The 25,808-nt window shown below is 41.0% G+C and overlaps 1 protein-coding gene across 1 annotated transcript; it reads left to right on the top strand.

Moving 5' to 3' along the window:
• LOC141464323 (rap1 GTPase-activating protein 1-like) lies at positions 1-24,643 on the top strand. The gene is made up of 17 exons (XM_074147154.1): positions 1-18; positions 5,587-5,634; positions 6,761-6,799; positions 6,894-7,085; positions 11,585-11,688; positions 13,162-13,240; positions 13,541-13,594; positions 13,693-13,776; positions 14,024-14,124; positions 14,747-14,876; positions 15,121-15,276; positions 17,994-18,065; positions 18,244-18,330; positions 18,990-19,124; positions 20,727-20,873; positions 22,095-22,198; positions 24,523-24,643. Exons 1-17 carry the CDS (start codon positions 1-3, stop codon positions 24,641-24,643), a joined length of 1,671 nt encoding a protein of 556 aa, XP_074003255.1.
• Positions 24,644-25,808: the final 1,165 nt, after the last annotated feature.

Genomic DNA, 25,808 nt, shown 5'->3' with positions numbered 1-25,808 from the left:
ATGATTGAAAAAATGCAGGTAAGAAGTTTTTCTGACAAACTTTGGGATCTCTTGATTTTTCATAGCCAAACAAATAATCAGCTGCTATTTGTGTTGTCACTCCACTCCCAATACTCTTTAATTTGGGCTTGCAGAATATTAAGCTCTTCTAGGCCCAAGCTCCTATACCTACTTTTAAATGGAGTTTCAAAAGCATTTTCCTGTTTTCATTTTTCCAACCAGCGTGATGGAAGGAATAGACACAAATTATTATCATTCTCTCTGTTCTTTGCACAAGTCTGATTCTGAGAGAAAATCAAAGTTGCATTAAGGTATTTGCATTTAGCAAGGTCAAACAGTTTAATAAATAACTACTGTAGGCCCTGTCTTTAAGTTGCACAAGAAAGAATGACTCTGGCTTAATTCTTTTATGGAAATGCATGCATTTAGTTGCATAGATTACATTATAAACTTAAAATAGAGTAAAAGGGGAAAAAAACAACCCTGCCTTATGAAATAAAGAGGTAGTAATATATGCTATATATATAACATCAAAATCTTCAAAACCAAAATTTTCAGATGCTCTGTTCTCAGAGAATCCTTACAGACTACCAATATTTTCTCTGACTGGTCCACCTTCTTTAAAATGCTGTGGTTAACTTTGATCTAACATAACACATAACATGGCATGTAATGTCTGCCTTTTACTATGTGCAGGAATTTAACTTTTAGGAAACAATTAACTTCTTTTCTGGAATTTGGGTGTTTGAATTATGTATATGAGGGAAAAGCAAGACTTTGCTGGGACTATAAAGGTGAGGGGGTAGAAGGTAGCAGCAAAATGCTGATAACGACATTATGAGGCTGAAGTACTGTTTGGCAGACCTGAAGGGAGAAATGAGGTAAAGAGGGGCTGAAGGTATATATTCTATATAGTCATGTGTAGACAGACACTGACCTTGAAATCCCTGTACTGACACCCAAATTATGTTTGGGATATATGCTCAGGGCTTTAGAATAACAGGCTGTGTGAGTGTGCCTGGCTCATTTAACTCTGTGCTAGAAAGTAAGCTTGAGCGTGCAGAGCGTCTCGTTCAATTCAAGCACGTGTTGAAAGGTATGACAATCCTTTCCAGGCCTTTTGAAATCTGGAACCTTTCTGAAATAAGGAAGAGTCACTAGCAGATGTCTGTTGCTGGAAGACTGTGTTGCTTAAGATTCTTAGTGTTTCTCAGCTCCCAGTTTACCATATAAAAACTGTCTCTCACTGGATTTGGTGAGATATTAGTTAGAGATATTAGTTAGAGATATAACAGAGGGAGCTGATGAGAATTTTCAACATGCAGACCACCTAATTTGGCCTCTATATTGGTTACTTAGCTGCCACTGTTAAGACTGATAGTGGCACGATATTTTTCTTTAATTTAGCTTGTTTTGTCACCTGAATTGCACTAGGAGAATTAATAGCTGATATTTAAGTATGACAGCAATTTTTTGAAAGAAGGAAAGGGCAGTGTTTTCCAAAAGAACCCCCCCCAATATTTCTTTATATTGTTCGTTTTGATCTCTCTTTATAGTTTTACTAATTCTTTATTTACTCTTTTGTTTGTTTGCATTTGCTTTCCCTTTCCTTCCATTTGACTCTGTCTATCCTTTAGATACAGTGAATTATTCTTGAAAATTAAATTTGGGATTTTCATTAGCAATCAAGTGATAAAAGGCAAAATAGGAGACTTGTACGTTTCTCCTGTAAAATAACAACAACAAAGCCACAGGATAGAATTAGTTTTTGAGTACTTTAACAGTTGGGTTGGAGTGTAACTATTTGACTAAAAATTAACATAGACATTTCATTATGTGTGATGAATTAACAAGTAAAGTTGTGCTCTCTTTTTAAACTGAAACCTGTCCCCAAGGTCTAGGAGTGAAGTTTGCCTTTTTGATTTGTTTTTTAATCTTAATAATCATTACTTGAAGTAAACGGGCTAATGGCCACATTGTTCTATGCATACAGATGTAATGAAGTCACAGTAAATACTTTGTTAAGGACACTTAGGAGTACATTTTTCTAGATTGCTCTGCAGTGCAAGCAGTTGAAAAGCAAGCAAATCTTATTTCAGCCAATAAACTCAGGTGTTTTAGGTCTTCACATACTTGCAAATCCAACCCCTCTTCACTTACCCGCTTTTGTGTTTTATGGTGTGATGTACTACCTCTATTCTGCATTTGAACTGGTTCAACATAGCCTTCAGTCTTATTTTCTCACAACTACCTTTGTGGTTTTCTTCCTGTGTCCCCTTTTATATCCAAGTTGTCTGTTTTGAACTAGTCCCCTCAAGGCACTGCTCTTTCCCCATAAAAAAACATGTGTTATCATAGCAATGCTATGCCATTTTGGACCCAACTGTGGGTCTGGAAGGCTTTTTCTTCTGCTGTCTGTTCTTTCGTCCTGCTCAGGCCAGGTGTTTTCCCTGTACAAGACCCTAGGAATATCAAATTCCCAGACCGATGCTGTCTCCAGTAAGTGACTCGGGAAGACAGCGAGGGAAAGTCTTTCCTTAAAGGCAGCGCTGCAAGCCAAACTGGACCAAAATAGACAGGGGTCTCAACAGATGACTGAGACTGCTGTAGTTTATGCCTCTCCCTTTTGAGGGATGATGGTGATCGTCAACCAGTTGTTCTGCCCATGCTTTGACACTTCAACGACTTAGGCTGTAAGTTCCCTGCAGTCCTGGTTCCCCTTTAAAATATAGCTTTGGACTATGTGGCCCAGGGCTGCATTAGATCTTTGCCAGCATCTTAAGCTTCAATCTAGAGGAGAGTTTGTTAGAGTTAGGCCTACATCTTCTTCTCCCAGGCTGCTAGGAGCTTCTTTAACCGTGCAGAGTCATGGAATGTGCTGGCGCATTCCTCTGCTCTCTGTAAGGCTCCCATACAAACAGCAGCTCCTTTACAGCAGCCCAGGAAGTTTTCCCTCAGGCCTCTCTGAGATACTGGTCTTCTACCAGGACCTCCTTTGAAACTGGAAACTTTTGCAGTTATCAGATCTGCCAAAAATGCAGAGGGAGAGGGGAGAAAGGTCTTACGAAACTGCAGTTTCCCAACCTCCATTTCTGTGTGCAGAAATCCCCTTGTGCATAGCAAGTTTGTCCTGGTACTTTCTGTAGTTTGTTCCAGGAGGCTGGGGCTGCTCTGTACCTGCATGTCTCTTCTGTCCCAATCCTATTTTGATAGAGCGTTGGACTTTCTTGCCCCAGTGAACTGTTCCTGAGACCCGCGTTTCAGGACCTAGCCTTCCTGATGAACCTCAGCACACTGGGTTGACAAGCAAAACTCCAGATCCCATCAACAAAACATCCATTGCACTTATATTTTGTGCACTCCACTTTCTCAGCTTTATGAGTTCCCCAAATGCAAAATGGTTATTACTACCTGTGGAAAAGGGAAAGGTCACCTGCCATCCTCTGTTCCATCTTAATTTCATGACCTACCAGGTCATTTTGTCAGTGCTGACATTGCAATTTGAAACAGATCTTCTTCTACGAAAAATAGTTCTAAGCTGGTATTTCTTCAGCCTCCTCTGTTGAAAATACGAATAAAATATGTAAAAAAAAAAAATAAAAAATTTGGGGGGGAGTGGGTAACTCTCTCTAGGCTCAGCTTTTATGGTCTGATCCTGTGTCACCCCATAGACATTTTGGCAAGCTTCTTTCTCCTAATATAGTTAAGGAAAGTATTTTTTTTTTTTGCTGTTGTAATGTTATCTGCAGATTGTTCCCCACTTGTTGTGTTTCTGTATTTAGCCAACTAATGTTTGTTGTTATTGCTATTTTTTGTATTTGAATTCAACTTCAGGCTTATGAAGAATACCCTCATGCATCTACAACTAGTCTACCTTACCCTGGAGTCTAGCCATACTGGTTTACTTCTGGTGTTTCTAAGAATTTTTTGAAGGTGTTACACATTTGTTGTGAGCTCAAGGTCTGAATCCTCATAATTTCAGGAAGGTTTAGCTTTTTTTATGGCTCATTTTTAGGTTCTTTAGCATTCTCATTTTTCTATAGCCTTGTTTTTATGTGTAACGGATGTCTTTTTTTTTTTTCTTTCTTATTTATTCATCGTCTTTTGTTGCTCCCACAAGAAGCATCCTGATTGCTATTAATCCTTGATCTAATGTTGCTATTGCCCAATGTTAATGTTGTTGCTACACTAGCAGTTTTTTTACCCCATGTGGCTGGATCATTGGCCCCTAACTTTCGCTCTTCAGTCTTTTACACTCAGATGTGTGTATTTCTACCAGATACTAGTTTACAAGCTAGTTCCACTGCAGAATAATTGCATGGCCACAGCTGTTATAAATCAGATCCTGCTTATTTTCAGAACAAAGTCGAGAGCTGCTTATCGTGTCTGGAATCCCTGATTAGCCACTCCATTAAGCAGTCACTGATGGTGTATAAAAATGTAGTCTCAGCATCATGAAAATTACAAGATTTAGTTGGCAGTAGTTGAATACTCGTATTGTGTATAAGAGAACGCTACAACTTAAATCCTGGTCTTCAGCTTCCTATCTGACAATGCAAATTTTGTCTCTTACTCTTCTGTCTGTATTGATGCCCACTTGGACTATGACCAACATTTTATGGGAGCCTCTTGGCCCCAATATCTTTTTGGCTTCTTTTGTTCTGGGCCTCTGTTCAGTTCGTGTTGGGGCAGTCCTCACTAAGATTTTCCTATTCCTGTGTGCTTCCGCCACATAAATGCGGTGGAGGTGAACTAGTCTTGCCATGGTGAGAAGGCAGAGGATGGAACAACCTTAATAAAGAAAATCAAGTCTGGATGCCAGCTGCTGATTCAGGAAGAAATTAGGCATCCGGTAGTCTTTTGCCCTGCCATTCCAACTCACCTCATGGTAACAGTGCCTAGGAAAGCAGATGTGCAGGGCTTCACTATGTGGCTCCTTGCTGCCTACAGGAGTCTGTTGCACAAGTCAGACGGATGGATGGAGAGCAGCTCTGATTTTCTCCCCTACCTCCAGGAGAGATTTTTTCCATTATGTGGATGGAAGCAAGGCACATAAGCTGCTTAAAAGACTTCTTGCCTAGCCCTAATCCTAAAAAGTGTTTGTTGCTTCTCTTAACCCTGCTCTGAGGTTCTCAGTGCTTTGCCTGACAGTATCTTCAAGGGAGAGGGAAGAGTAGAACAGGAGTGAATGTTCTGAAATACTGTTATTTTGCTTTCTGTCTTTACCTCATCCTTTTTTTTTTTTTTTTTTATTGCTTGGGGTAGGAAGTAAAGTAGCTAGAAGAGATTGGAGAATTAAATAAGAAAATCGGTTTGCGAGATTGCGTTTGATTTCTGCCAGCTTTCTGGTTTTTAAAAGATGTAAGGTGGGAGGAAGGGGGGTGGGGCTTTTCAGTTTTAATGCCAAACTAGGGGACTGGCCAAGTTCTAGCTTTACTCCTTCTGTTTATTCCAAACTTGCATAAAATAGAAGATTGCAGAGAGAGCCAAAATATAAATTTTGGGGATATGGAGAAGGACACAGAGGGTAAGTGAAACAGACACACTGAAACATAGGATTCACCATCTGTGACTTTCTGTTTCCAGGGGAGTCGTCTGGACGAACAAAGATGTTCCCTTCCAGCTCCTCTCAAGGTCAGGCCAAGTCATTGTTGCCTCCTAGATTGCTGAGAATGGCAGATAATAGCTGACATGGTTTGCAGTGTCTTTTCATCTTGGAGTGAACAGGGAGCCTACAAACAACCCAAGAACACAATTATTTGTCTATTTATTAAGTTGCTGCATGAGAGAGTGAAACTATGTAGCTGAAACAGAATCAATAATTCCCTTTTTCAAATTTAAGTGGTTCCAATAAGCGTTTAATATTATTAACAATCTTAGTTTTGACTAAAGAATTTCTTAAATTTTATTCAATGTAAGAGCTATAATAATATTTATGAAATCATATTGCATTTATTTCAGTAGTCTGCTTGAGAACTCATAGATGCTACTAGAAAGCTGGTCTGTTTCCCTCAATATTGGGCCAATAAGAACAGGTTCCCATCTCTAGATTCTCAACTCTTCCTCTCTGTTCTTTCAGTCTTAGCTCAGACATAGTAACCTTAAAATCAACCTTGACTTTGAATTGAATCTTGATATGACCTTAAAAAAAAACCCACAAAAAAAAACCAAAACCCAGCAAAACCCAAACCACATAGAGAATCGATATAGCTCAATTCTGACAGATGGTCAGTGCTCTTTGTGGTGATGGAAGGGGCATCCAACTGGCATAAAATGGCTCAGATAGTCCTCCTGTTCTTGCAATCATGCCTCAGCACTCCTCAGTTGTGTACCACAGGTCTAGCTATGGAAATGACACAACCTTGATTTCACTGTAAATACAGTACTCTTTCTACCATCCCTACTGTCATCTCTGTCTGCAGCTGTCTAACATTGCATGGAAGGAAAGGAGAGAGACTTCCACTCCTAACCTCATCCGATTTGCCTATAGTTTGACTACCTTGTCATTTTGCATCCCTGTATTCTGTGTAGTTTCAAGGAGGAAAGTGGGTGAAATCTGAGCCCTAAATTTATTGTTCTTGAAGTTCTATATTATAATACTGAGGCATGGGAAATGGAGTCTCACCTTAAATTCTAAAGTAAAACTCAAAAAGATGGATGGGGGCAGAATGGAAGCTAAGGGCACAGATTGTGTGACCATGAGAGCATAACACTTTAAACGATATCAAGTGTTTTTGCTAATGGTCTTCTCTGATTTCAGACAGAAGAGGAGTATATTCCTTACCCCAGCATCCATGAGGTTAGTACTGGTCTCCTCTGTTTTTCCTTGGACTTTATTGGCCTTTCAACTTATTGGCCTTTCAGCTTTCATGTTCCTGTGCCCTTCTGAATAGGTGTTACAGAAAGGATGGCCATATCCTCTCATTATCTTACCCCAGTTTGGAGGCTACTGGATTGAAGGGACCAGCCACAACCTTTCCAACTTGAGTCCAACTCTGTCTGATGTACCCTTTCCCTGGAGTGGTAAAGTGAAACTGGAGAGTGACCCTACAGCCAAGCTGTACCGCAAACATTTTCTGGGGAAGGTAAGGGTGATCACCTTCAGAGCCTTCTCAGCCCACCCAGCCTCAAGGCTGAAATGCATCTCAGGCTTTTCCTTATGGATTTAGAAATAACTGCACAGCCACTCCATTTCAATTCCTCATGATGCCTTGAACTAATGTAAATAAGGTATATACTACTGTATGACTAATAGTGTGTTAGGTCGATCCTGTCCTGTTGTGATACGTGCATCATCCTGTGCATTAATAGAAGAGAAATTTTTGCACAGGAAATGCTTATGTTTGGTTAAGAAGCTTTTTTGAGGCTCCTGGACAGATGCCAACCTTGGGATGACAAGGGGAAAAAAGTGTAATAATACTGGACATGGAGACGGTATTATTTTTGGAGGGAACTTCAGCACTGACGGTGCAAACCCCTCAGGAAAAATGGTCCATTTTCCTCATTGTCAATAAGTAGCAAGTATGGTCACTACAGAATGTGTATGAAGAAACTGGACAATGTGTTTGATAGTTGTCCGATTTAATTAAGTTTGGTGCTAAGTGTTGCCTGACTTCAAAAATTGCAGTTTGACAGACAAGGAGACAGAACTTGGCCTCATTAAGTCAATGTTAGCTGGCTATTAAGGTCTGTCTGGGTTGGCCTGTTCAGGGGATTGATTATTTCCAGGCTGGATCTCAGAATGATATTATCCATCAAGAACAAGTGAGAACAAACCCATGATCTTTTCTGAGATTCAGTTCATGGCATAAGGAGATAAGAAAGCTTGACAGGTATACTCATGCTGCATCTTATTCAGTGGTTTCCCTCTGCAACTGCTTAATAAGTTCAAACCCAGGGAGAGGTGGAGCTTTGAGCAGTGCTGGGGACCTGTTCTGCAGTAGGCGGACTTGTCTGAATGATCTTGTGTAGTATGCAACACTAGAAATGGATATTAATATAATTGACATGTAAAATACCCTTCCTGGAGGCTTCCTCTCTAGACTGACAGATCTGCTGTACAATCTGTTAATGGACATTTACCCTGTGACATTCTGGAAGTCTTCAGTATGCCAACTGTAATTATTTTTCTGTCATGGTAAATTTAGGGTTGTGCCTGAAGGTTTTCAGAGCCAGGTAGGGTAGGAGGCAAATTGGGATGTGATTTTTTCAGTCCGATTGTAGGAGTCAGTGCTGACCTGATATCACAGAATCACAGAATGTTTGAGGTTGAAAGGGACCTCTGGAGCTCATCTCGTCCATACCCCTGCTCAAGCAGAGCCATATCATCACTGTTCCTTCCAAGTTAGATCCAGGGATTCCCATACCATTGGATTCTGTAGATTTGCAAAATGCCCAACCATCAGTGCTTCAGTACTACAGAAAAACTCCTCTCGCCTTATTTGTTCTTTTCTACAGTGTCCAGTGTTTTATTCTTCATCTTAATTGACATGAGTGTTTGTCTATTTTCAATTAAACATGCAAGTTTTTGAGCAAGCCAGTGTCAGAAAAGAACAAGGTGAACAGGACTCTTGTCATAGAAAACTCCACCCATGGGTAGAAAACTTTACCCATAGCTTAAAGGCTTATGTAAGGAGAGAGCTCAAAGCTTTTCCACATTCAGTTCAAAGTTAAGAGAGACCAGTGATTTTGATGCTATGTGGATTGGGTCCTTTCCTTGCTGATAACATGGGAAGGTTATTTCAGAAAGGTAAAGAAAGGTCTCTTGCATGCTTTGAATAACTGCGAACAATGCTTAGCTGAAGAAGAGTCCATAAGCATCGTGTGATGGGAGAGGCATAGCCAGTGGTTTAGGGAATGTCCTTTAAGCAAGATGGGAGATTAGAGTATATGTGGTATTACAAACTTAATGCGCATGTCTGTGTTGTGGGTGTGCATATACTAGGTCACTCAAACTCGGTCAGTTCTTTGACACTTTTTATGGAACTTTATCGCAGATCCTATCCAGTTATGGGTGTTGTTTTTTTTTTTTCTGTCTCAAAGAGGAAGTGAGGACAACGATATCTCTAGTACTGAAATAAGTTCAATAGCTTTATCTTCACATACAGGTTCAGGGTAGTGACTGTAGTCTTAGTCATTCCTTTTTTTTTTTCCAGAGAGGATCAGTTTGTCTGTTGACTTCAAGATACCTACGTCCACATAGATACCAGAGTATTTCAATAGATATATCTTTATTTCACAGTGAGTCAGAACTATGACTAACACAAAAAATTGTTAAGATTTTTTTCCACAGCAAAAGGCGATCTCACCAGTGTGGTGAGAGAGGTTGCAATCCACCAGGGACAGAACAAACCTTCGGTATTTTCTAGGTAAAAGGCTGAGGAAGGAACTCTCAGACTAGCAGCTCTCTTTGATCAAATTACACACTTTGCTCCCATTGAGTCCTTATCAATTAATTGTGTCTGGAGTATTCATTTCACAGAACACATTCCAGATTGTGCACATTCTGACTGTACAACTGGGCACTTAACTTACTGTCCCAGTGCATAACACTTTTGTGTTGTGCACAAGGATGCAATTATACAGTCCTTCCTATGATGCTCCCTCCGAGTCTTGCAATTCTGGTTACTGACTTCTTGCTCCCTGGCCGTCTCCTCAGGTTGCAAGTGCCTCTGTCTTTGATTTGAGATGACTGCTGTTCTGCTGGTAGAGCAGCCCATTCATTATTTGCAGGGGATTGGTGTTTTATCTCTCTCCTCCATTTAATTTGACCATGACAAACGTTTTGCATTTAGGCTGAGGAGATCATTACAACCAAACAGCATAAAACCAGTGGTATACATCAGAACAGAATCTGTACGCGCTAAAATGTATGCAGAGCACTTTGAGTATATCTTTCAAGTAAGCTTGTGATGGGCAACACTATCATTAGGAAACATATCAACAAGCAAGATAGCAGTTGGTACCTCTTTTCTGTGAAACAGTTGACAAGTGGAATTCGGGAATCAAACTTGCCATTAAAGTACGTCCATTTTATCTCCTGGGTGCGTCTGACTTCTCAGTGAGTGGACAAAGCTTCTTTTTCCTGCAGAACCATAATGGGCAATCCAGCTGGATATCTTGAGGTACATCATCTGGGATTTGGAAAATCCCAAGATTTGTCTACAAAAGATATCAGAAGAAAGCCTTGATATCTTTTTTTTCTTTTGCCTTAACTGTTCTGCACTGAAGATCTCTCTGGACACATTCCTGATGCCACCGTCAGCAGATTGCTGTATGACTTTCTCCTGATTTTCATGGTCCCAAGGCATAAGAAGGCACTGATAATTCTGCCTGCTATAGGGTAGCTGAGACGATTTTTTTTAAATTTTGTTTTATTTATTATTATTTTGCTTTGCAGAGAAGGAGTCTTATCCCAGTTTCCATCATTGCTAGCTCAGAAGTACCATAGCAATCTCACTATATTCTCCTGGGTTGGAGGCTAAATACTGGAATATACTACTGCCCCTTTCAACAGAAGGTCTCATTAGCAGCAAGAGATTAAGATATTAATCTAATCAAATCTAATCCAAAGAGAATCAGATCCCCTGCATGACATTCTCATTGGTCTCTCTGTCCTGCTTATACCTCAGACACAATAATTTAGGACTGTTCACTGAAAGCATGAGTTTAGTCTCCGCTCTCTGTTTGGTCAGAGTTTATGCAGCAGCCAGCTCTCAGACTGGCCATAAAGTAGTTTTCCACTAGGAAGATGGGAGCGATCTAAGCATTTCGGGGTGATTTCACCTATACGGTATTCTCATTGTGCTAGAAGTTTCTGTTCATGTCCTATGTCAAAAGGCTTTAACCTTTTGAGGTTAGAGGTTATATATATATAAAATATATAAAAATATATATTGATATACCCAGGATATTGGAATGTGGCTGCGTACCCAGGAGAAATGTATGGCCACAGCCACTTCTATCTAGAGCCTGTGAAAATGTTTGCATTATGGTTCATTGTTTGACTGAAGGATTCTCTCTGCTTGAGGCACACTCTAGTAAAGCTCAAGCAGTGTTAGCGGCACTGCTGAGAACAGTCTTCATCTGTAAAGTGGTTACTTGAAGCCCTGACTGCATCCTCCCTGAGATGTGAGTGTTCTTAGAGGTATTTGGTATAATGATGCTGCCATTACTGTTTGTGTAGAATCCATGTCCGCATCCAGTTGAATGTGCTGGAGACCACTACTTAGTCATGCAGGGTCTGAATGCATAGAGGGAAAGTCCATGAAAGATACAAATTTATTTACAAGAAACTTTATTTCTCCAAAATGTATTGCTGAATGTTCTCATCCTGTTCCTTCTCAGGAGCCCTTGTGATGATGGACAGCTGAGGAGGAACTGAACTGGCAGTGGATGAACTTTAATATGCTTATGCATTGACCACCAAGGGGGCTGGGAGACAGCATATGCATGTCTTCAAGCATGTCATTGCTAGTTAAAGAAAAAATTAGCTAATGTTGAGTGTCAGGTTGTATGCCAAAAATCTGGTAAACTTCTATGGGAAGCGTGTTGAGAATAATGCATTTTGGCTTCCTGTTTTCAGGAGCACCAGAACTTCTACTCCAGTGACATGTCCTTGGGCTACCTGGTACTTTCTGTGAAGTATGAACAGATCGAGAAACAGGAAAACCTACGCCTGTTGCTGAGGTGCCTGTTTTTGAAGTGTATGTTACTGTGCGGTGTCTCTTGAGTGTCCTCTGCATAGGTATGGTTGTGAATCATGTCTTTGTCCTGGAGCAGACTGCAAAGGAACCTTTGAGCCTCCTTTTCTTGCCTTTGCCTCCGAGTTTCTCTCAGCAGTTTCCTTCAGGAAGCTGAAGTGGTGTTTGCAGGCACATCTTTATAGTTCCTGTGTGAAAAACATCTGTTCTTCCCTCAAAAAGAAAGTTTTTCTCCTTACTTAGAGACATGTGAGTACTCTCTAGGAAAATATGGATTCCCTGATGGAGGGCAGCCTAGCCCAGGCCTGTCTTTGGACTCAGTGTCTCAGTATCTGAGACTAAGGCTCTCTTGAAGGTGAGCTAGAACTTTCCTTAGCTTCCTGGGACAGCCTACAAAGTGCCATAACCTTTAGGGCTTCCACAGAGAGCCATTATCCTAAGAGAGCTGCTGAATGAACTAGGCAAAGAACAGAGATAGATCTTGAACAGGTGAGAAGCGTGTTGCAGAAAAGCTTTTTACCACACTATGGGCTGGGTGCAATTCCAGTAAGCAGTATGCTGCTGGAAGCAACTGATGTACAGTTGCTGCTGACAAGGGCTCATCCAGGACTGAGGGGAAAATACTGATTGCACAGGAGTCAGCTACAAGAGAATCACTAGTGAGTTTCCTCTGTTGTATGTGGAGAACACTTCAGAGTACCAGGTGGAGCAATAATCTGGGGAGAAAAAAGAGAGGGCCTATTTGTGAGCTGTGCCAGGGAATGTTTATCTGAGCCCAGAAACCTTCCTACATGGAAGACACTGGTGAAGAACAAAAGGGTAGTAATTCCTCTGTTAAGATATTGTATTATATGCTGCACCTTTTGCTCAATAGCTTGTTTATAATGGCTTGAAGAGGACTCTGACAGCCCAGTATTTCTTCTCCCCTAGAAAGATATTTCTTATGTAGAGAGAAAGGAAGATTTTCTCCCATCAGCTTTCTGGAACAATGCTACACCAGTTTCTACCTCCTATACTTTGCATAGATCTGCTTTCCTAGGCTGTCTCTAACAGACCTTTTAACAGTCTTTCAAACCCTCATTGTATGATCTTATGAATTCCTTAAATAGTGTGTCCATGAATTGTATTTCAACACTTAGATTTCTGTGAAAGAAAATGGGGGGGGGGGGGGGGAAGCAGGGAAGGGGGAAAGGAGCGAGGGGGGAGAACAGTAAAATATTTTTTCGAGCAAGAAAAGAATGCAAGCAAGCAAGAGTTTAAGCATCCTTGGTTTTCTTCCTCTGCTCCACACAACAAGTGATGAGCAATAATAAGTGTAAATACCTCCCTTTCCCCCGTGATTTTATGTACCAGGCTTAGAAGATAATCTGAAGGAATGGCTACTCTTTCTTTCGAGAGCCAGTGTTGTTTATGTCTCCCTTCAGCTTTTGCTCTAATGCATTTTTTTGTTTCGTGTCAGGACTCGAACTGGCACCAAACATGACTTGATCCCCATTTCCTGTCTGAGTGAGTTTCCCAATGCTGTCCAGATGGCCAAGGTAAGACTCGTGTTTGCTTGTTCATTCTTACAGCCTCATTCTTCAAGTTATTTTCACCGCTCACCTCCTATTTCCCTTTTTTTCTACTATTCCCCAATAGTACTGTTGTATACTTCCCTTTTACACTTTGATTTAGCTTCTCTTCTTTCACTTCTAATTTTAGCTCAGATTTTTTTCCCTGAAGGGACTCCTGTCAGATAATTATAAACCGTGCTCTCATGCCCGCAGCAAGCTAGGGCACATGATAATCACATTTCTGTTTCCCTCTCTCTTTCTCTTTCTCTCTCTCTCACTCGACAGCTACTGTGTGAGGATGTGAATGTTGAACGCTTCTTTCCTGTCCTCTACCCCAAGGTATAATGTCCTGATATGTCTGTATGTCTGTATGTCCCTTTTCCATCAAGGTCTGGCTAATTACGTCCAACTGATAACTTGTATTTTCATTACCTCAGGCTTCTCAGCTTATTGTTGCGTTTGATGAACATGTCATAAGCAATAACTTCAAATTTGGGGTCATCTACCAGAAACCTGGACAGGTAAGGTCCCTCAGATCCCATGATACTTGAGGCAAAACATAAGGAGCCAGTTCTCTTAGCTTAAATGTAATAACGAGGTCTGTACTATCCTGTGAAAAATACAGATGTTGTAAAGAGAAAGGATAGAAGCTTGCCCTATGTTGATAAATTTATGCAACTCCTCAAAGCTGGTTGAACTGTGTATAGAAATTACTGCCTGTTCTTTGTACTGCTTGCGCTCCTTCTGACTTCTCCTTTCCTTTTGAAGACGACCGAAGAAGAAGTCTTCAGTAACACAGAAGAGAGTCTGGGTTTCCTGGAGTTCCTGGATTTTCTTGGTGACAAGATTCAGCTGCGAGATTTCCGTGGGTGCGTACCCAGCGCCGTTGGAAAGCCCGATTGAGTTAGGAAACACCACACGTTCAGAGGCTGCGACTCTGTTAGAGTCTTGCTTTCTGAGAAGTGCAGTGTCCTCTGAATTCCAGTGCAGGTGGAGGAGCCCAGAATGCTTTTGTTAGCCATCCTATCTAGGAACCAGCTCTACTAGGAGTTTAGGTCTCCGCTGGTATTTCATTTAAAGGTCTCCTGGTAGCTCAATCTGACCCACAGTGTCAGTATAGAATAATTTTATTTGACTGCAAATACAAGTCTATTTCACAATGGTGGGGGTCAGTATTGTTTTAGTCTTTTTCTGTGGGTACACTGTCCTTTCTGTACTTCAAAAATGTGGATTGTGTTTCTCACAAGAATGCCAAAGAAAGTAGCTCCTTTGAGGACGCATGGTTTAGCTTCACAGCTTTTAGAAACATTGTGCAGCTTCAGTCAGTGCCTTTGTTTTGGGAAGATTTGGTGCCTTCCTTATTACTGATTTCTTAAAAATCACCTTTGATAATATTGATATACCAAGCTACTGTTACTGATATCTTCTTTCTTCTCTCCACTTTCTCATCTCTGCCCTGCCTGACCTGTGCTGTGGTATGGATTTGCTCAGGTTCCGGGGAGGTTTGGATGTCACTAGAGGTCAAACAGGCACTGAGTCGGTCTATACAAATTTCCGGGGCAAGGAGATCATGTTTCACGTGTCTACAAAATTGCCCTTCACAGAGGGAGATTCCCAGCAGGTACTGGAAGGAGAACTAAGGAATTCAACAGTGTGGTAAGAGGGAGGGGTATTTGATGAGGGGCTAGTTAGAGGGGAGAATACGCAGAAGAGAGACAATAGGCAATGTTGGGAATTATGGCTGGAGTAATGGTAAAAGTAGCGATGAGGGGCTTGGTTGAACAAATGGTTGGAGATGCTAGACACACTGGTTCTACCCCTTTTCACCTGCCTTCTCACTTTATTTGTTTTTTTTTCCTCTCCAGCTTCAGCGGAAGCGTCACATCGGGAATGACATTGTAGCCATCATCTTCCAGGACGAAAGCACACCTTTTGTCCCTGATATGATTGCTTCGAATTTCCTACATGCTTATGTAGTAGTTCAGCTCACTCCTGGCACCGCGGGGGACACTTTCTACAAGGTAAACAGAGCCAGTAGATTCCTCTGCACTGATTTACTGATATCGATCCTTGAAGTGAAAACCTGTTCTTGGGCCTTTGGGGGAGGTACAGGTTCAGCCAGCTGTCATCCTAAGCTTTGCTTGCTCTGTTAGTAAACTTGATCAACGTTTTCAGTGAAAGGCAATAATTGGATCTATTACCAGCAAAACTAGAAATCCAGTAGCTGCCACCAGCTCTCCTTCCCCTGCACGCACTCTGTGCTCTCTGAGCGGGAGTCTCCTTCCTGCTGCGTTGTTCTCTATTCTATACTTTTGCAGAAGTCCTCTCTGTTTGGTGGGATTGGTACTGTTTAGCTATCTGTGTTCATGTTTGTTGAGTATTCAGATTTCATAAGGTTATTGATAAGCTGCCTGGGCTAGGAGGTGAGGCTGAGAATGATTAAAATTCTGTAACACAAGTATTTTACTGAAAGGAGTCCAGGACTGCTTACTGCCTCTACCTAACAAATAGAAGGTCAAAGAATAATTTGATCAATTTGTTAAGTATCTACACATGAAACTAGAATGTACTTGTATGTTTTTCAAAGTAGCTGATAAATTTCTGAAGCTTAAGGCTTGGGAATTGAAGCAGGATGAATTTTGATAAAAAGAGTTTTGTTTACATCAAACAGCACGAGGAGCAATTGATGCCATTTTGGGGGATGTCTTGTTTACATTATATGTCAGGTAAAACTCATTCACTGAACTGGCAGCCATGTCTGCGTTGCTCATGCTGCAGAGCACAGCGCTGAGACCTTGCACTGCCTGAGACTGCAGGTCAATTGGTCTCATTAGCTGGTTGGCCTAATCTATGGAATCCAAACCAGCTACATGTGCCTTGGGGGATTCCAAAACTGATGTCTATCTGGCAGGGGAGTGCTACCTGTTAGGGCCCACCAGTTGGGCTAGAATATGAAGAAGCCCCGCTAGAACGCGAATTCCCTATTTGCAGGCTTTGGACACAGCTGTTTCTGTCACGTGACTCTTTATGGATGCCTATATAACTTCATGTTCCAATTTCAGTCACACTGAGAGGGCAGGAAATACATAGCAGCTTGCGTTCTGCGATGGATTTTCCATTGTAGAAACATTTTAATCAAAGCGCTATGTCTCATGTTATGTAGGAATTCTGATTCGGTGATGATGAGTCCTTATGCCTTGGAGGTCTAAAAGAACACCAAGAATATCAAAATTAGGACAGGATCCCCATCTCCTCTCACCACAGAGGGTGCTGGGGATGGAACAACCACCTTCCATTGTTTCCTATGCTATGGGCAGTCAGCTCTGTAGTGACACAATAGCCTCATGTTGATCAGGAACATGAGGTTCCAGTTCTCCTCTCACTCTATTTTGTAGGGCACAGAAATTCACTGGAATTTTTTAATGACAAGAGAAAGAGCTGGGGAAGCTTGCCATTCCTCGTGTCTCTTCCTACTGTTGTTTTTGTCTTTGCCTGTCTGCAATGGCGTTGTTTTTGTCAGTATGATAGGGTTGGCTGCATCATTTCATGAAAAAAAAAATAGTTCCACTCAGGACCCTAGAGCCAAAGCAGAGTGCTCTGTAAAGACTTTTCCAAAGTGTTTTTAACTCATTTTGCCTTGAGAGCATTCTAGTACCTGAAAGACTGCAGTTTGGGAAGACTTTTTTCCATCCTTCATACCATTTACTTAAGCTTTAGTGCCTAGTGGTTAAATTGGAATATTAATGGCATTTATTTCTTTGAATCGATTTTTGCAATTGGAAAATAAAAATGCAAAGTAGGATTTTAACCGGTAGATATCTGCTGGGAGCGAGAGGAGGCCTTGTAATTAGGGGACCTGGCCTACAATGTGAGAAATCCGAATTAAATCGAGGGCTTCTTTCCTTCTTCCTCTCATTAAACTCATGCCTCTCACTGGCTCTGTGACATTTACACTGGAGTGTTATTTTGAGGCAGTTGCTGTCAAGTTGTTCTGATATTGTTCCCTGTTGCATGAAATGGCAAATATTGTTCCATCTCAAACATGAGGAAAAAAAAAAACCCTGTGAAATATATGTAAGTGCTGTATGTATCTGGTAAGATAGCTGCATATAATTATAGGTAAGTGCTGTGAAGAGCCAATTGACAGTATGTAAAAACTGGCTGCATTACAGTTACTTTTTTTGGCATTGGTATATCGGGTAGGAGCATGTTAAAAAACAATCAACAACAACAAAAAAACCAGATTTCCTTCTCCCTTACTGGGAAACTACTTATGTATGCTTACCACATGTGACTCAGAAAGGCAGTGTCACCGAGATGCTCCCCTCAGTGTGCAGTGTATCTCCACTGAGGATTCTTTGTCAAAAAATGTAGGTCAGTACAACCGTATTGACAAAGGTTCTTCTAGTGGAGGTAAATGTTGCAGGCTGAATAGAAGCATCTTATTTTTTTGTTCTAACTAAACTGGTTATTATTTAAAATATTTTTTTTTTTAAAAAAAGCAATTGGTTCAATTGTATTTTGTTGCTCTTACTGCGTGCACATCTAGATGACTGAATTTCTCGGAAATAAGTCAGCATAACCATTGACTGAGTACAGAAACAGATGGATGCACAGGACAGCATGTTAGATCTCTCTTCAATATTGGGGAGGGATCAGATATACCACAGTATTTTAAAGGCTTTTATAGTCTCACTTGTGTTATGATACTTATTTTTTTCCCCTTATATTGTTTCAGGTTTCAGTCACAGCCCGAGATGATGTCCCCTTCTTTGGACCCCCTCTGCCAAATCCAGCCATATTTAGAAAGGTTTGTTTCTTTGGTCCAGTGTTAGGGGGATATAGTACACACTCCTGCGTTCTGAGTCAGTATCGTCAATCTGCCTAGATGACTTTGGAGGTCTAAAGAGTAGTAAGGCAGAGCTTTTCTCATATGACATTTTTGTTCCTGTTTTCATCTCCAGTCTAGTCTTCATCTTGTCTTGTAGAGTGCAGAGTTTCGTGAATTCCTCCTGGCCAAGCTCATCAATGCTGAGTACAGCTGCTATCGAGCTGAGAAATTTGCTAAATTAGAGGTGGGTCTATTACCTGGTTGCTTTCATTAAAAAATATAAAATTATATTAATGCCAGAGTAAGAAAATACAATATAATTTTTTACTTTCTTCTAGTTTTGTGTTGCTTAAAAAAGGAAGACGAAATGTCATTTTACTCAGCTATGTGATGCTTACTTTGTATTTCACAGCAGGTGTGACAGAATATGAACAGGTACATTCTAATGTAAAGATCTAATCATCAAGTAAGAATGGGAATATGGTGCTTACGTTTTGCTGGAGGAAATTCTGTATTAGCTGAAACTTGGTATTTTGCTACAGGATGTGTACTGATACCCCTGATTTTAGTTCAAGGTACCAAAATTCTGTTCTGGACTCCGCTGCTTGCTTGATCTAGAAAAAACTGCCCTCAGTCAGTCCATGCCTCTGTTCCATCACCTGTAAAGAAGTACTGATGTCCTTTACGACTTGCTTTAGAAAGAGTTTAAAACGGCTGGATATTACTGTAATATATTCCATAACTATACAGCTAAAACCACTTCATAATATTTAAATTAATTTTCATGGTAATTTATTATAATTTTTTTTAAGGAGGATGTGAGACATTGCAAAAACAAGGTGGGGTGGGAAATCCCCTCCACTCCCAATAATAGCTATGTTTTCATTCCTAATGTTGATGCAGGAAAGAACCCGGAGTGCCCTCTTGGAAAGCCTTTTTGAGGAGCTGCAGCTTCGCAGCCGCAGTATGATGGGATTGCCCATAGGGGAGGATGACAAGATAGAGAATGGCAGTGGGGGCTTCCTCGAGAATTTCAAGGTGAGCCATAGTGGATTGATTCCTTACCTAGTTGCTCACACTTTTCTCAAGTTCATTGTGTGTTCCTCCGAGGAATATTGACCCTGCTGATCAGCTATGCTTAGGGTGTGACAGAAAAAAAGTCTTTCCATCCGGCAGCCTTTCTTTAGAGCATCTTAATTGTGCTTTACACAGTTAAGTTACACATCTCTCAATAAAAGAAATTTTCCCCCTTCCAGAGCTACAGTGTGATCTAGGGTGGAAGTCCATACTGTCCCTGAGAAGCCAAACTCTTGATGCTTCCTGCTGGTATCTAATGTCCAGTGGGGTTTCAATCTATGAATTACAAGAAAAGGAGTGAGTGTTTGCAAGAGAAATTTTAATAACTAGTAGCAAGCAGCTCTCCATTCCTACAGAGGATCTCTTCCAATTAATTTTTTTTATAACTGAAAGAGTTGCAAGAGCCACTGCAAGGGAGTTTCTAACGTACCTGTGAGTATACTGTCCAGAAAAACTGTCATGCTTTACATACTCTCTAAAAGCCAGAGTTAATTTACCTTTGTTCAATGTAGATGACACTTTATTTTCCTTTCTTTTTTTTTTTTTTGGGGTTGGTTTTTTTTTTGTTTTGTTTTTTATAGATCAGGATCAGGTGACAGAACTTGCTTTTAAAAGTGATGAAGGCAATATGAGAATGCAAAATTTTTGTGCAAAAAGTCAGACTGAGTTTTGAATTGATTATATTGAGAGTGTCTTGTATCACTTTCCTATCTACTTCTCCTTTCCCACTTCTGTGCAAAGTGCCTCACTGCTTCTTTTGTATAGTGAGTTATCTGCCTGGACATAGAGACTTATTATAAATAGCATTTCTTCAGATGACCTCTGCCCCTTTGTATAGTGGGCTGGATAGAGTTGTTGAGGGCTGTGAAACTAATCCATTCACATATAGGTTTGGTAACTATATCCATAGCTTTGGTCAGAGCTAGGGTGCTTTGGTGAGGTGTATTTTTACATGCAGTCTACGCTGCCTTTGCTGCTAACCAGGAATTTCATACCCAGCCATGTCTTACACTAATTACCCCAAAATGTCCTTTTCTGACTTCTAGCTGTGATTTGCTTGTCATGTGCACAGATGACCTTTTTAAAAGGCTGGAAAAGACTAAGTAAACTCAGAAAATGGCTTTTTCAAATGCTGCAGATTTTTATATAGCTGCTTTCCCCTTGGAACCAGCACTCAAGTTCATGCAAGACTGAACCTTGCAGTCGTGAACAGGAGTTTGATTTTGTATTTTGTAGCATGTACTGGTTAGGACTGCTCCAGATGATGCTGTCTTATCCAGTATGCTGGGATACTGGTAGGGAATCCCTATTCATTGCAACAGGACAAGGGAGGGGTATACTTGAGGAAAAGTTCTTCCCTGGCAGTGAGCTCCATGAATCGGCTAGGACCAAAAATGGGTAATATCTAAGATGCTGCCTTCTAGGAATTAGGATTTCTCTGGTTCTGATGTTGGTCTGTCACAACTTTCCACCCAACCTGTGGTGCTCTCCGTGCTGCCCTACCGTGTGCATGTCTATATGTGTATCCGTGTTTGTCTGTTTCCCTGCCTCCCTTCTGTTCAGCGGGTGATCAGAGGTCGCAGCCAGAGCCTGGATACCATGGGAATATCCATGAGAAAGCAGCAGCCAGCCACCCTGCCCAGCCGCCCAACTACAGCTGGCCTTGCCCTTAGCCAGAGTGTCGCCGAGGGCCCTAAGGCCATTGCTGCGGTAAGGTATTTGGGTGGGCTGTAAGAAGAAACCTGGCCCACTCGTACATTCTATTTCTCTTTCCCTAATAGTTTGTCCTCTTGTCCTTCTGTGAATCTTTTTCTGTTGTATCATCCCTTTTCACAAGTGGAGACAGCGTGTGTTGCAGCCTGTTTTGTCTGTGCCTATCTCTAGCCACAGTTCATCTGTAAACTAAAGCTGAGATTGATGCAGACTGGGAGAAGAAACCCAAACATGATTCTACATCAGACATCTATCTCTGCTATCCTGGATTAGATCTTGTACATAGTCATACCTTAAAAAAATGTATGCACTGTGGTTTGACCAGAATGGTACGGTATTGTATGGCAAGAGCTGAGAACAGAAGGACACTAGGTTTGTTCCATTTTCTTCAGTTTCACCAGTCACATTCTTTTCTGTAATATAAAAAGGTGCACAATGTTTATTCAATGTACTGTTTTGCTGTAAATAGAATTTCCATGTTGGGAACAAACAGCAGAATTAATAAAGTTTGGGGTAAGAAAAAGAGTGAATATTTTTAGTCACTATTAAAGCCTTTCTTATTTGCTAGGAGATATTAAACATACATGATCAGTGTGACCATAATAAATCTGTGACAAATGGTTCCAGAAAAGGATCCATGTTTCTAATACTGGAAATATGGTTACCTTGGCCAAAGTGGATCCAGCTTATTATGGTCTTTGCACTAGTGATGTCAATACAGGCAAACTGCAAAAAACCATCTCTGAGTAAGCCAAGAAGTTACCTTTCAGTGTGGAAATTTCCTGGTGACAGTTTTGTATGCATTCTTTATGTCAGCACAACAAAGTCATAGAATAGTAATGACTTGAGTTTGCTGCTTCCTTCTCTTCTTTAACTTCTAGTTTTCTCTACCTTTTAAATTCTGCCTCTCCTCTCCTCATATGGGGATATCTCCCGTCCTGAGCTGCTTTCTCTGTGTACTGGCTGTTTATCTTGTTTGCCTTTGTTTCTGTATCTCTCCGTCTCCTTCTCATATCACCTTTGTAAGCCCTAGCTTCTCTTCCTCACTGACAGAAAGTACTCCTTGCACCGGTGGAGCTGGGCCCTACTATTGCATTGCAGAGTAAAGGAGAGGATCTGGATCCACATCGCAAACTCCCTCTCCCATGCTTCCAGTTCTCCAGTTTTTCCTGTCTTGTTCCCCTCCCTCCTTTTCTGTCACACTCTCCTTTTTTCTAGTCTTTTGCCTTGCCTGGTAGGAGCCCATCACGTACTCGAGCCAGCCGCTTCCATGGGCGACGGAGTAGTGCAATTGGCATTGAGAACATACAGGAGGAAAAGAGGTATGAGCCATGGGAAGGTGAGACAAAGAGAGAAAAAAAACAGGAAAAGATAAGAAAAGGGAGATGGAAAGGGACATATAAGGACAGAAAGGGAATCAACAGGAATGAGAATTGAAATTGAAATGGGAAGAAAAGCCTGGTTATCGGCTAATGGAGAAATGGACAAAAGACAAAAACAAAATAAAAATGGACATTTGGAAATGGGGAGAATCAATATTTGAGGAAGAAGGGAGGAGGTGGGTGGAGGAACATGGTAAGATTGCTCTTAAACATTGTGCACTATGGTCTAGGACTCTTGGTTCTCCTGTTCTGTATTTGCCACTTTTAGATAAGAGTCAGATGAAAGGCTTTTACTTGGGAAGGCGGAATTGGGTGCTTGATTGTTTGTTTGTTTTCATGATAAAAAATACAAGTAGACAAAACTTCTGATAACTTTAAAAAATGAGTTTAAATTAGATAGTTTGAGAAATAATTATAACTAAGGGGTAAGATACAGGTTTAAGGAGTGATTTGGCATATTTGACAGAATTGTAACCATTCAAAAGTTGTCTGTTCGTCACTAGAGATTATTTAGTTACATCAATAAATCAGCTAGAGCTGAGATATCTTTTTACGATTATACAGTCTCAAAAGTCACGTGATTGCTCTGCATCTAATACACAGTTTTCCCAGTTGCAAGAATTCCAGGGAACAGCTTAAAGACTCAGCATAAAAGGGGAAAAGCCATCTTTAATGTGGAAACTAGTGATTTCACAGCAGGAAGAATTACTACATTTTCCCTTCTTTCCAGTTATTTTCTTGGACCTTACCTTAATGAGGTGCCTATGACCTAATCTGAATAAAAATAGTATAGAACTTTCTTTGAGAAAAATAAAATCTTCTAAGATAACTTCCCTGTGACAGTTTAAGCCAACACAGTAGCCACAGCTCCTCGCTACTTTAAGTAGTTTTGTACCTTATGCAGCTGTGCCCATCAATCCATGACTTTGTGTACAACATCCTTCATTATCCCCTTAAATGACCTGTAAAAGTTTTCTACAACAAGGAAAAACCCTGACTTTCTTTTCTTTTTCTTTTTTTTTTTTTTTTTTTCTGCTCTTTGCTAGGAAGGAATTGGTAAGCTGTTGGGTTTACTTAGCTTTCCTCTTGCTTATTTGTAATCTTGGATGTGAGGAACGGTGGGCCTTATCTTGTGTTATGTGAATGACTTTTTGGGTGATTCTTGAAGGAGCAGTTTCACTAGCGATTGGTCTAATAGTTCATTGCTGCTGTAAAGCAGGTGTCATACTATCCCTCTCCCAGTGTCTCTTTCAACTACCCAATCCTGTCCCATTCCTTGTGATGGCTCAAATGCGTAGTGGGCCCTTCATGGAACTGATTCAGTCCATTAATCTACCAGAGAAAGTATCAACTTTCTTTCATTGGATTAGCTGTCTGCCAGGTTCTGCCATGAACTGGCTCATGGAGAAGTCTGATGGGTACCAGGACTGATGGAAAATACACTCAGCAAGAGTGGAGGAGGCTGGAGCAGGCTCGCTCTCTCTGGCAACACTGAGCTCAACATATCATGTGTGACTTCCCCCTGAAGCTATAGTTTAATGATATGCAGGCTTTGATGAGAGAGCTGACCCAGTCCATCCTGCTTGTTCATGTGTCATAGAAATTTCAGGGTTATTTAGGATTGGTTTTTTGTCAGGATAATTTTCAGTCTCACAAACAGTTGTATTAGCACAAGTGAGGGCATGAGGAACAGTGATGTGAGGATCAACTGACCAAGAGAGCAGAGGAGGAACTTTGTGGACCCCATCACTGAAGCCACAAAAAAAACCCCAACAAAAACCTGAGTTTTCCAATCTTTAATTAAACACCCCCCACTATTCAGTTACTCACACAGACAGCTTTCTTCACAAGTATCTTGACAAGTACTAGAAGCAATGAAACTATTGTAACCGTCCTGAAACAGGGAAATTTGCTGAATCCTTTTTCTTTAAGCAATAAATATATAAACTCTCTAATCAATCCCAAAGCTTCTTGGGCCAATGAAATGGGGAAGGTAGAGGAAAAAGTTGAAGAATTAAAGGAGAATACTGAAATTAATTTGGCTTTGATATCAATTCAAAAGGAGCTTAAAGTTGGTTGTTTCTAATATATTGCCCTCAACAGGTCACATCTAAGGAGTCTGGTCTTTTAAACACAACTGCATGGCCTTCCCTTTCATGTGTATAGGAAAGATCCAGCTTTGTATTGTAGCTTGCAAGAAGCATTCGAATAGTTAGCAGTTAACTCTGGCCCTGGGGTACAAGCTGCTTTCTTTTTTGTCCCAGCAGAGACACTGTAGAGAGGATACAGAAGGTGCTGGACAATCCAGGAACTTTCTTTGACCTGAAGTCTGATGGATCATCCAGTCCCAGCTCCCCAGAGTTCCCCAGCAGGAAGAACAAGTGAGTTGAAAATAATTTTAATATTTAAAAGACGCTCAACATGTCTGGTATTGGCTTAAGTGTGGTGCATGTCTTGCTCTGTTGGAGGCTTTACTGAGATTGTCCACATCAGACATTGCACCACCTTAAAAGTTAGATGTCTGGCCATGGGACCATAATTCAGACCATGTAAGCAAGGAACTCGGCTTTCTTAACCAGTCAGTGAAGAAAGATTGGAACACTTAAAGGTGATTTTGGCTGTATCTTTACTGTAATATTAGCTCACATCCAATAGGATACACAAAGCCCTAGCTGTCTAGTTATCCGTGCTTACTTCATGTATACGTTTCCTCTATAGTTTGCTCTGGAGTGATTTTTGGAGCTTCATGGAGAAGTTTGGACAAGGGTATGTTGGGTTGTACACAAGTTCTGCCCCTTTAAGCAGGATTCATGCTGCTGCTCCCAACCAACATAAACTAACCTGTCTTCGGTCCTCACAAAGTGTTACAGCAGGGTCTCCTGTGTTGCACCTACGTTTCATTGCTAAAACACACCGTACCATAGCCAGTGTTCTTCTGCAAAACACTTCATGCAGTAGTCTGCAAAATAGTCCTCCAGTTCCTGATGGTCAAAAACTGGAAAAATGCACTTTCCAGGTAGTGAAGCTTTGCTGTTGCTAAGCTGTATTATGCTGGGATGTGAACCCATCTAGGATGCTTCAGGACTTCACGGAAACTGCACCTTTACATTTCCAAGACTCCAGAGCAGCCTGTCTCTAAATCCAAGACTGCAGCTGACTTTCTGGAACAGCCTGGCACATGTGATTTTTTACTGAGAACTTGGATGAGACCTGTGGCAAAAAGGGCACTGAGTACTTGGTAGTAGGGCATGTCCCTTTCTTAGGACTGCAGCTGCTCTAAGAAAATTTCAGGAGGTGCCCTAGAGCCAGGCCTCTGTGGTTGTAATTGCTCCAGGTTCTAAGTCTGAGAAGGAAGGGCCTTCCTTCCAACTAGACCCAATGGTCTCTAAGAAGTACAAGCTGGTAACTATCTGCAGTAGTTCAGCTATGCAATTGTATGCTGTAGGACTGTCCAGAATTTTGTCACAGCCAAGGTACAGAGTTCTGGTAAGTATTTTTTTTGGTGATACTAGTTTTTGGGTTGAGTTGGGTGTCCAAAATTTTGGTGGGG

The sequence above is a fragment of the Numenius arquata genome, chromosome 1 (genome assembly GCF_964106895.1).
Source record: "Numenius arquata chromosome 1, bNumArq3.hap1.1, whole genome shotgun sequence".
In the NCBI taxonomy this organism is placed as follows: Eukaryota; Metazoa; Chordata; class Aves; order Charadriiformes; family Scolopacidae; genus Numenius; species Numenius arquata.
The sequence above is the reverse complement of the archived record's forward strand: the minus strand, read 5'-3'. Positions and strand labels throughout refer to the sequence as shown.

Coding starts and splice junctions, on each gene's coding strand:
- LOC141464323 (XM_074147154.1), top strand. Junction 13,777..14,023: donor TCTACCAGAAACCTGGACAG/GTAAGGTCCCTC, acceptor TTCCTTTTGAAG/ACGACCGAAGAAGAAGTCTT. Junction 14,877..15,120: donor CAGAGGGAGATTCCCAGCAG/GTACTGGAAGGA, acceptor TTTCCTCTCCAG/CTTCAGCGGAAGCGTCACAT.